The sequence below is a fragment of the Coregonus clupeaformis genome, chromosome 36, assembly GCF_020615455.1.
Source record: "Coregonus clupeaformis isolate EN_2021a chromosome 36, ASM2061545v1, whole genome shotgun sequence".
Taxonomy (NCBI): domain Eukaryota; kingdom Metazoa; phylum Chordata; class Actinopteri; order Salmoniformes; family Salmonidae; genus Coregonus; species Coregonus clupeaformis.
In genome coordinates this window covers 6929815-6942175 of record NC_059227.1, presented here as the reverse complement: position 1 = coordinate 6942175, position 12361 = coordinate 6929815, and the positions used below count along the sequence as shown (strand labels likewise).

The 12361-nt window shown below is 40.3% G+C and overlaps 1 protein-coding gene across 1 annotated transcript in view; it reads left to right on the top strand.

Moving 5' to 3' along the window:
* Window positions 1-3955: 3955 nt before the first annotated feature.
* Window positions 3956-12361, top strand: part of LOC121552219 (B-cell lymphoma/leukemia 11B-like) — a 54499-nt gene continuing 46093 nt past the window's right edge. Inside the window, exon 1 of the mRNA XM_041864964.2 lies at window positions 3956-4880. Within this exon, the coding sequence (XP_041720898.1) occupies window positions 4817-4880 (64 nt within the window). The 5' untranslated portion in view covers window positions 3956-4816. The remainder of the gene's footprint in view (window positions 4881-12361) is intronic.

The window sequence follows — 12361 nt, the reverse complement described above, 5'->3', positions numbered from 1 at the left end:
GACAATGCTAGACCTCATGTGGCTGGAGTGTGTCAGCAGTTCCTGCAAGAGGAAGGCATTGATGCTATGGACTGGCCCGCCCGTTCCCCAGACCTGAATCCAATTGAGCACATCTGGGACATCATGTCTCGCTACATCCACCAATGCCACGTTGCACCACAGACTGTCCAGGAGTTGGCGGATGCTTTAGTCCAGGTCTGGGAGGAGATCCCTCAGGAGACCATCCGCCACCTCATCAGGAGCATGCCCAGGCGTTGTAGGGAGGTCATACAGGCACGTGGAGGCCACACACACTACTGAGCCTCATTTTGACTTGTTTTAAGGACATTACATCAAAGTTGGTTCAGCCTGTAGTGTGGTTTTCCACTTTAATTTTGAGGGTGACTCCAAATCCAGACCTCCATGGGTTGATACATTTGATTTCCATTGATACTTTTTGTGTGATTTTGTTGTCAGCACATTTAACTATGTAAAGAAAAAAGTATTTAATAAGATTATATCATTCATTCAGATCTAGGATGTGTTGTTTAAGTGTTCCCTTTATTTTTTTGAGCAGTGTATATATATACACTACCGTTCAAAAGTTTGGGGTCACTTAGAAATGTCCTTGTTTTCGAAAGAAAAGCAAATTTTTTGTCCATTAAAATAACATCAAATTGATCAGAAATACAGTGTAGACATTGTTAATGTTGGAAATGGCTATTGTAGCTGGAAATGGCTGATTTTTAATGCAATATCTACATAGGCGTACAGAGGCCCATTATCAGCAACCATCAGTCCTGTGTTCCAATGGCACGTTGTGTTTGCTAATCCAAGTTTATCATTTTAAAAGGCTATTTGATAATTAGAAAACCCTTTTGCAATTATGTTAGCACAGCTGAAAACTGTTGTGCTGATTAAAGGAGCAATAAAACTGGCCTTCTTGAAACTAGTTGAGTATCTGGAGCATCAGCTATTGTGGGTTCGATTACAGGCACAAAATGGCCAGAAACAAATAACTTTCTTCTGAAACTCGTCAGTCTATTCTTGTTCTGAGAAATGAAGGCTATTCCATGCGAGAAATTGCCAAGAAACTGAAGATCTCGTACAACGCTGTGTACTACTCCCTTCACAGAACAGCGCAAACTGGCTCTAACCAGTATAGAAAGAGTGGGAGGCCCCGGTGCACAACTGAGCAAGAGGACAAATACATTAGAGTGTCTAGTTTGAGAAACAGACGCCTCACAGGTCCTCAACTGGCAGCTTCATTAAATAATACCCGCAAAACACAAGTCTCAACGTCAACAGTGACGAGGCGACTCCGGGATGCTGACCTTCTAGGCAGAATTGCAAAGAAAAAGCCAAATCTCAGACTGGCCAATAAAAAGAAAAGATTAAGATGGGCAATCTGAGATATGGCTACATGTGTCTCTGTCTGTCTCTTTCTCGCTGTCTTTCTGTCTATCAATTCAATTTAATTTTTAATTTCCTTTATTTGCATGATGCATTGATACATCATGCCAAAGCACAAGTTACATTAGAAAAATAGTAACAATTATTTACAATAGAAAATGAAGAGGTAATGGAATTCAGCAAAATTATCAAGTAACAATGTTAATCGGGGGATGGGGGTGGGGGGATAAATAATGGACTGCATAAAATAATACTAGCTATAGAAATGGTTAAACAGAGAATGTAAAGGCCATCATTGTAAATGAGAATATGTTCTTAATTGACCTGCCTGTTAAGATAAAGGTACAGTATATATAGATACCAGTCACTGTGTACAATGCCCTCTTCTCAAACGCTGTGATTGTTGACAACACACATAGATTACCTGGAATGAACTGCAAAAATCTCTGAAGCTGGAGACTCTTATCTCCCTCACTAACTTTAAGCATCAGTTGTCAGAGCAGCTTACCGACCACTGCACCTGTACACAGCCATTCTGAAATTAGCCCACCCAACTACCTCATCCCCATATTGTTATTTATTTTGCTCATTTGCACCCCAGTATCTCTATTTGCACATCATCTTTTGCACATCTATCATTCCAGTGTTAATACGAAATTGTAACTATTTTGCACTATGGCCTATTTATTGCCTTATCTCCATAACTTACTATATTCGCACACACTGTATATATATTTTCTGTTGTATTTTTGACTTTATGTTTTGTTTACCCCATATGTAACTCTGTGTTGTTGTTTTTATCGCACTGCTTTGCTTTATCTTGGCCAGTTCGCAGTTGTAAATGAGAACTTGTTCTAAACTGTCTTACCTGGTTAAATAAAGGTTAAATAAAAAATATATAAAATAAAAATAAACCTATTAGATTTCCGTACACTATTTCTATGTTAGGGTCTTCTGAGGTTATGTCGATTTGAGACAGAGCTGATATGACATTTCATTTATATAAATAATGACTATCCCGGACGTCCCATCGGCAATCAGACTTCTAATGCTCTTAAAATGTACTTTCATATAGGCCTAATATTCATAGCAGACTATACTAAATGCAGTATACCATTGCCTCGGTTGATCCTAAATGGAAATTGTGTCCACATTAAGTTAATTTTTAATTTCATCATACTACAGCCACTAAAATGTCCTAATTCATATTGAACAATATAGCAATTACATTTGCTTTAGTACTTAAATTATACTTCGCTAGATATAAGATGCTCTTCATTATACAGTATGTCTCTCAAGTGTGTCATTTGGTTTCATCATCCAATCTATGATGACCAGAGAGCATTAAACTTTGATGTTATTAAAGGTGTTTTTTCTCAAGGAGGCTCTTCCTTCTGTCCCTTTGCATAGTAGGCTACTTGAATGACCTGATCATCCTGTCCAAATAGGAATTATTTATGTTGGTATAGAAATCACTATTATGGCAAATTAAGTGGCATTTAAAGGAGAAATTATGTGTGGAAATGTGACAGTTGAGAGATCAACTGTTCTGAGACTCGCTAATAATGCACATGTTGTACAATGAAACCCAATGAACTAACACACAGCCACGGGGGAATGCCTAACGTCGTCATGCCAACAGAGGGTACTGTTGCTTCACAACAAGGTGGAGATTAATATGTAGGACACAGATAAACACAGGGGAGATTTCCCCTTTGACATACCTGTGCAGTATGTCTATCTGTTGTAAAACATGTAACAATGGACTGCTTTCCCATTAATTTTTCTTGTTTTAAATATGAAATGTTGCTACCTCAATTAATTCAATAATCATTATAGGCCTAAATGTCTGAGTGGGTATAATTTACATTTGAGTCATTTAGCAGACGCTCTTATCCAGAGCGACTCACAGTTAGTGAGTGCATACATTTTCATACTGGCCCCCCGTGGGAAACGAACCCACAACCTTGGCGTTGCAAGCGCCATGCTCTACCAACTGAGCTACACGGGACTACGGGGGGCCAAAATGCACAACATTAAAATATATTGTCCTCACAACAATGTGTTGTTTTTTATTGCTTATTATTTATTATTGCATTAATGCCTCAATTAATTATAACCTAATGTTATTTTTGGCACAGCATTTTTTATGTAGGTCTTTGTGTCTATTTTACATATTAGCAAAATGATAAACAACTGAAACACTGCATTAGTGATAAACATAATCTTAAAGAAAAATTGCTATAGCATTTACGCAAAGCGAATGTCGGTAGCCTACTGAACGTAGAAGCAAATCTAAATTGACCAAATCACTTCTATGCGTAAGGCATAACCACAGTCTTCAAATTACTCAGGCTCAAAGTAGCCTTAATGACAGTTTAACGCTTTTTCAAAATCCACCTCATCTCATTGTGAAACCGATTTGGAACGGTTTATCTGCGCTGCATGCGCACGGGTTGCTTTGGTTTCCTCCCTATCAGTGTCCATTTGATTCCTTCCCGCACGCGCCAAACGCGCGCACTCCAGGTAAGCCAATGGGCACGCGAATCACCGCTAGTCGCCCCCACTGCCCCCCAAGTCCCCACTAATGTCTCTCTCAGCGTGGAAGTAACGTCACGCCCGCACTTGAACTTGAATTCTTATCCCATTGTACCGAGGCAACCCCAGCCACACACACACGCGGGGTCCTCCCAAAGCAACAAGACGGAAACACTGGACCTCGGCAGGTTGGAATGAGAGAAAGAGGAGGTGTTTGCCTGTAACTGGCTGTTGACTCCGTCTCCCCCCTCAACTCTTAGAGCGGAGAATTCCATGCCATTCCGTTCACCGCTGCCAAGACGCGCGCCGCGAGGACTGAATGGTGCCAAAGCTCACATCATGTAAATTAGTAGCTAATTTGTTCTAATTCTTTAAGGAAAGATCAGAGGAGAAGAAGAAGAAGTGACAGTTGAATCGACTATTGACCCATCGGGCGAAGAGTGGCATGCACCGTAGGCTACCCCAGTTGTCAACGCGCTGCAGAAGAGGGCACCTCGTCGGAATTGAAATGATCTTTATTCACTGCCGTTATTACAATGTCCGTTGCTGTTATTAACAAAACATAACCTTACAGAAATATTTCCATGCACCTGCATGTTTCTGTTGTAGCCTAAAGCTTCCTTTGGCCATTCCAGGTATTGCATTTAGGGTGAGTGATTCTGCGATAAGAGAACTGGACAGTTGACCAGCGGTTTTTAACCCGCCTTTCAACAACCACAATAAAAACACAGTAGGCTCCTTTTCACTTACAGTAGCTTTCTGTAAGTCGTCTGAATTGGAAGCAATTTGAAAAGGTTACCGGGCACCAGACCAGCGGAGGAGCATCACGGAGCAAGCCGACCCCAAGCGCAGGTCTCCGGGCGATGCCAGAGTAGATGCAGGGGCAATGTCCCGTCGCAAGCAGGGGAACCCTCAGCACCTATCACTGTCGCAAAGAGAAACAATACGACGTGAGTATGATCACCTTACAGATCAATTGATAATAGCCTAAATGTGGGAATTTTGGATATAATATACCAGATTACATGACCATTATCACGCAATTATTAGGATGAATTTAGGCCTACATGTTTACAGTGTGATACCGGAGCAAGCAAGATACATTTTAAACAAGTATCTTATTCTATAGCATAGCTATTTATGTTTAATTGCAAACCACTTTTTTTAAATCTTTGCAAGAGGGATGGAATGGTCTGATTTTTAAGCACTCTCTTCAAGAACCTGAAAAATCAAAAGTCCAGAATAACTTTCTTTGTAAGGACCCACTGATGTCCTGAAAAATCGAACGCGCATTCATGGTTATAACGCCTTTATAGGTTAATGTTTCGGGCATATTTAACCAACAATTAATTCACATTTAAAAACCAAAATAATTGTGCAATAAAAACATACTATTTAATTTCACAATTTACAATTCCAAATGTAAAGATAATGTATTTATTCATTCTAATAGCCTATTGTTGAATCTTACATTTCTGTCTCTGTGCGTAACTGTCAACAGTCTATTAGGCATTGTGTTATTGAAATTAATTAACCAAAATTGCACTTGTGTTTGGAAGTACAATTTGTTGAGAATACATGTGACACTCATAGGCTACTGTGTGCGAGGATAAATAACATGCCATCCAGTTTGCTTGGAAGCCTTTAAAATGTTTTTGCAATTAGACTTTAGTTGTGCATAACCCCATATCATTCAATTTTATAGGAAATCACACAGACACACACACACACACACACACACACACACAACGATACTTAGAAGACATCAATAATTCCTTGGTCCTTCCGTGAAATGTATTACCTTCATGTTCAGTCATGATTTCCCTGAGATCCTTTATTATTCAATTTAGCCCATTCAATCATGCATTTTGAGAATGGTATTGCCTATATCATTTATGCTATATTAAAACGATGTATTTATGTCAGTGTGACATGCAGGTGCATATTGATTCTATAATTATTCCAGTCTAATCCTTTCTTTCTTTTGGCCGGAGCTGCTGCGGATATTATCGGAATGTTGTGCGTTGTAGACCTGCACTTTATTAGCGAAAAGCCAAGTCTGGATACCAAGTTATTGGGAGAGGAGAAGAGCATGCGGATCTAGGTTGTAAAGAGTTAGTTGATGTTCAGCCGTCTGGTAGGCCTATAATAACTTATACTGGGAAAAGGACGGGGTATCCAAAGTACCACCAAGCTCACCAAAATGCTTGAAAACTATTTGCTTCTCATCGTGGATTCCAGGCTGGTGGATTCGGGTAGGCAGGCCTTCATTTAATTCCGTAATCATCAGTAGTTTATCGTTGTGAATTTCCCAGGCCCGATCCGTTATGTTATAGATTACGTCTGATTGAAGATTTTTGTGGGCATATGATTAAAAAACGTCAGAGAATCACATTTTAAATGAATTAAATCAATCCAGAGTTTTCCCAGCGCTCTCTCCCGTTCTTAAATCCAATTTCATAGTGGCCTAATCTAGCTAATTCATAACAGAGGTCTATGATGTAATCTTGGGCAAATCTGTTTCGTGTTGAGCAGGGTTAGGTACATTCTGTCCTACACACAACCATTAACATCTAGACTAATCATTTATTCTACCTCCTTTCTACTGGATTTAACCCTTGTTTTATTAGACATTTTAATCTTGCTTTTATTCTATCAGGACTTTTTAATCTTTCAGTATTTTAATCCTGAACCCCAGATATCAATACCAAATAATAATTAATAAAGCAAGTATAATCATAACAGCTTGAAGAATTCAATTTAAACAATTTATTTTTAACCAAAAGTAGTGTGCAATGTCACAAGGCTTTTTCACATTTCCCCAAGACAAAGGAAGGCCTACATTCTCAGTGTAGATCCTGTTATCGTCAGTTGTGGTGTGACCTTGCGGGTTGATGTGAGTTGTAATATCGCTGTAGCCTAGGTATGCAGCCTCCATCTGAGGTTCTCTGCTGTGCTGGGATCCCTGCTTGCTGCAGCCGGCTGGTTTCCGCTGTCAGCTCTCATACAGCAGCAGTGTTGTCTACAGGTCTGATTAATCCAATTAAAGTGTTGTGATTCTCTCTTCATAGCAGGTGAGAGTGAGAGAAGTCTAAAGTGGTGTCAGTTAAATAAACAACCTGGTCAGTTGCTGCAGGACTAGAACAGGAGTTTGGTATTACAGGTGTTTTTCATCAGGTGTTGTTCACAGCAACCCCCCTCCCCCCAAGTATGCATATAATGTGCTCATGAGTATAACTGAAATAGGTACAGGCCTGTTGCCTGCGCCCACTGTATGTGTCATTAGATGACATTTATTACTGAAAGGATGGGAGATGTAACAGGTTTGTGAGAGATGCTACAACTGCATTGTAGGTTAGCTGCAGGAAAGGGTGTTATTTTCTGTCTCACAAATCACCCCGCCGTTTTTCAGTTGAAGAATCGGTGAGGATGATGGACAGGTGAGCCCGAGGCAGGTCTGTGTTTAAGTTCATCAACAGCCCTGGGTTGCAGCACGTAACACCACAAAGGGCTCTGGGGACTTTCCAACACTATAATAACTCCTCGTCTATACACCTACGGCCCATTTGCTTACAGATCTAAATGTGTCTAAAAATTTGAAAAAGTTAGAAAATGCAGTTGACCTTCTTCAACGACAACCTCGTTATCTATAGTGAATATCTGAAACTGTGAGTGTGTGTGTGTGTGTGTGTGCATGTGGGTGTGTATGTATTTATGTCTGGGAAGAACAGTTACTGACCTGACGTTTAGCCAGAGGATTTAAATGATTAAACTTTAACGTTAAATACAATGCAAATATTCTATGAAAGAAATGTAATTAGACTATAAACTATGAAAGAGAGAAATACAAAAGAGAGGGAAAGAGAGAGAAAGAGAGAGAAAGAGAATTGAGAATGTTTGTGTGTGCGTCCACCTGTCCCTAAGTCTGTCTACCTGTGTCTGCATGTGTACACATAAATTGCGTGTGTGTAGTCGTGCGTGTGTCTGAGGTTTTGTGTGTGTTTGCATGTGTCCATGCCAGTATTTGAAGTATAGCACCCTGCAAATTCATCTAGCTAAATACATATAGTGTGATCATATGTATGTAAACCGATACTGGGCGAGCTGCCTTGTATTATGCCATATCCCCCAGGTTAGCCCTGGAAGGACAGAGGTGCGTAAGAGAGGTGAAGGTGGGAGGAGGGAGGGAGAGGAGAGGAGAGGAGAGGAGAGGAGAGGAGAGGAGAGGAGGAGGGAGAGGAGAGGAGAGGGAGGGAGGGAGGGAGGGAGGGAGGGAGGGAGGGAGGGAGGGAGGGAGGGAAGGAAGGAAGGAAGAGGAGAGGAGAGGAGGGCGAGGAGAGGGAGGGAGGGAGGGGATAAGACCATAGGCTAAAGGACAGTGTTGGGGAGTAGTTCAACTTGTAATTTAAGTACATTTAGTAGCTTGGTGGTAGTTGAACTAAATTCAAATCTTGGTAGTGTTTTCAGTAGTTAATGACTTTTTGGCCATGTAGGGTGTAGCTAACTACTGGAACTACACAGTACTTTTTTTGTAAAAATAAAATAAAATATAGCTGCGAGCAGCAATGAACGGGGTTCACAGGACGACAGAAAGAATCAGTTGGATAACAAAGCAAGCCCTCTATCATGTAGGAACTATCTTCCTTTATGTGCAATCAGTGAAAGCATCACCATGTTTATTTCTCAATATCACAAGGATGACACAAGTGAAGTTTAGTCTAGTGCTGTAGGTTGGTTATCTTTGAATACAGCAGGTAATCATTCTTAAAGTCATTACTTAATGTGTTGACTTTACAATTGAAGTCGGAAGTTTACATACACCTTAGCCAAATACATTTAAACTCAGTTTTTCACAATTCCTGACATTTAATCCTAGTGAAAATTCCCTGTCTTAGGTTAGTTAGGATCACCACTTTATTTTAAGAATGTGAAATGTCAGAATAATAGTAGAGAGAATGATTTATTTCAGTTTTTATTTCTTTCATCACATTTCCAGTGGGTCAGAAGTTCACATACACTCAATTAGTATTTGATAGCATTGCCTTTAAATTGTTTACCTTGGGTCAAACGTTTCGGGTAGCCTTCCACAAGCTTCCCACAATAAGTTGGGTGAATTTTGGTCCATTCCTCCTGACAGAGCTGGTGTAACTGAGTCAGGTTTGTAGGCCTCCTTGCTCACACATGCTTTTTCAGTTCTGCCCACAAATGTTATATAGGATTGAGGTCAGGGCTTTGTGATGGCCACTCCAATACCTTTACTTTTTTGTCCTTAAGCCATTTTGCCACAACTTTGGAAGTATACTTGGGGTCATTGTCAATTTGGAAGACCCATTCGCGACCAAGCTTTAACTTCCTGACTGATGTCTTGAGATGTTGCTTCAATATATCCCCATCATTTTCCTTCCTCATGATGCCATCTATTTTGTGAAGTGCACCAGTCCCTCCTGCAGCAAAGCAACCTCACAGCATGATGCTGCCACCCCCGTGCTTCACGGTTGGGATGGTGTTCTTCGGCTTGCAAGCAACCCCCTTTTTCCTCCAAACATAACGATGGTCATTATGGCCAAACAGTTCTATTTTTGTTTCATCAGACCAGAGGACATTTCTCCAAAAAGTACGATCTTTGTTCCCATGTGCAGTTGCAAACCGTAGTCTGGCTTTTTTATGGTGGTTTTGGAGCAGTGGCTTCTTCCTTGCTGAGCGGCCTTTCAGGTTATGTCGATATAGGACTCGTTTTACTGTGGATATAGATACTTTTGTACCTGTTTCCTCCAGCATCTTCACAAGGTCCTTTGCTGTTGTTCTGGGATTGATTTGCACTTTTCGCACCAAAGTACGTTCATCTCTAGGAGACAGAACGCGTCTCCTTCCTGAGCGGTATGACGGCTGCGTGGTCCCATGGTGTATATACTTGCGTACTATTGTTTGTACATATGAACGTGGTACCTTCAGGCGTTTGGAAATTGCTCCCAAGGATGAACCAGACTTGTGGAGGTCTACAATTCTTTTTCTTAGGTCTTGGCTGATTTCTTTTGATTTTCCCATGATGTCAAGCAAAGAGGCACTGAGTTTGAAGGTAGGCCTTGAAATACATCCACAGGTACACCTACAATTGACTCAAATGATGTCAATTAGCCTATCAGAAGCTTCTAAAGCCATGACATCATTTTCTGGAATTTTCCAAGCTGTTTAAAGGCACAGTCAACAGTGTATGTAAACTTATGACTAACTGGAATTGTGATACAGTGAATTATAAGTGAAATAATCTGTCTGTAAACAATTGTTGGAAAATTACTAACCGACTTGCCAAAACTAAAGTTTTTTAACAAGACATTTGTGGAGTGGTTTTAATGACTCCAACCTAAGTGTGTATAAACTTCCGACTTCAACTGTATATACCAATCCTGGTGTCAATTTGACTAATGGTTTATTTTTTATTTGCCAATAACTTTTCTCAAACTAAGTTTGCATTCCACATTTGGTGTCATTTGGTCCTATGGTTCATGTGAAGAAGATTTTTGAAGTATTTCTTTCATATTTTAACATATTAGCATATGTTAGCGTATAGTGTGGCCATCTTTAAATACATCAACGTTATTTTCTCAAGTACTTTAGGGACTATTGTGATGAGTCCAAAGACCACATTTGAAGTGAATCTGACTTCTAGTCCATCAAAGATTTTTTTATGATTATTTTAAGCATGAACTTTACAGAGTCAAAATAGTGAATTACTAATAGTTTCCTTATTGTTTAAGATATCAATACCAAACGTGGAGTGGATTTAAATAGGATTTCAATGGACACGTGAACTCAAACTAAGAGATGTACCTACATACCGAATATGGTACTTAAGGTTAATGAGAATACGTTTTTCAAAGATTTTCCAAAATTTCCAAGATGGAAGAAAATCTATTCTGACATATCTTGTGTGTCTGTGAGGCACATTTGTTCAGCATGAGCAAAGACACCTACATACAAAGTTTGAAGTCTCTAGGTCAAACGGGGCGGCGGATATGAGGGTTTAAGTGAGACTGCTTATAACAGCGCCACCTATAGGCCAATCAGTGCCATTATTTTGATCACATTACTCATGGCCTGTAGTTTCTGTGTGCCAAATTCGAAGAAAAAAAAGTTACCGGTCTATGCTTGAGTTATTTGACCATGTCAAGGAAAAACAAACCTACGAATAATTAAAGGTTTCACAGCTTTGCTGTAGTCTATGACATTTCAGATTGAGATAAGATACTACATTTCCCTTGAGGGTCACTATAGTGTAGCTTAACTTCCTTTAATTTGAAGTAATTGGTAGTTTGGTAAACTATATTGACAGAGTAGCTTCCCCAACACTGCTAAAGGAGGATGTCAGGTCAAAGAAGGCGTAAACTAAACTGCCAGTTTAAATTGAGTCAACGAGATATCTTGGCTGTACATATGATGTCTGTTTGAAGACTTGCTCAACCAAGCTAGTTAGCCTGCAGCGATGGGCCTACAGGTTGGGTTGAAGAGAAGATATCAGCATATTTCTGGACGTTCTGACTGGCTGAGTGTACTCTCTCTCTCTCTCTCTCTCTCTCTCTCTCTCTCTCTCTCTCTCTCTCTCTCTCTCTCTCTCTCTCTCTCTCTCTCTCTCTCTCTCTCTCTCTCTCTCTCTCTCCCCTCTCTCTCTCTCTCTCTCTCTCTCTCTCTCTCTCTCTCTCTCTCTCTCTCTCTCTCTCTCTCTCTCTCTCTCTCTCTCTCTCTCTCTCTCTCTCTCTCTCTCTCTCTCTCTCTCTCTCTCTCTCTCTCTCTGGCCCATGTTGACTCCAACGCTTCCCACAGTTCTGTCAAGTTGTCTGGATGTCCTTTCGGTGATGGACCATTCTTGATACACACGGGAAACATGGGAAACTGTTGAGCATGAAAAAGACAGCAGCGTTGCAGTTCTTAGCACACTCAAAACCGGTGCGCCAAGTCCCATACCCCGTTCAAAGCCACTTAAATATTTTGTCTCAATTGTCTCAAGGCTTCTTCTTTAACCTGTCTCCTCCAACTTCATCTAGACTGATTGAAGTGGATTTAACAGGTGACATCAAAAAGGGATCATAGCTTTCACCTGGATTCACCTGGTCAGTCTATGTCATGGAAAGAGCAGATTTTCTTAATGTTTTGTATACTCAGTGTACATTGCAATTCTGTCTGACAGTTTTAAAGATTGACTTTTCACTTTCAGTGAAGTTTTGATCCCCTCATGATCTTAGGATTCTCATTTCATGGTATCTGATCAAGGATGTTCATACTCAGTATTTGCTGTTATCGGTGGAGGGCCTATGAACATGCAGCAGTCTGTGTGTGTTATTCAAAAGAAGCACGTGAAGGAGCCCATCATCAGATCTCCTATGGAACACAGGCATCGTGTATGAGGATGTTTGGCTACTCTATAGTTTCTACCTGA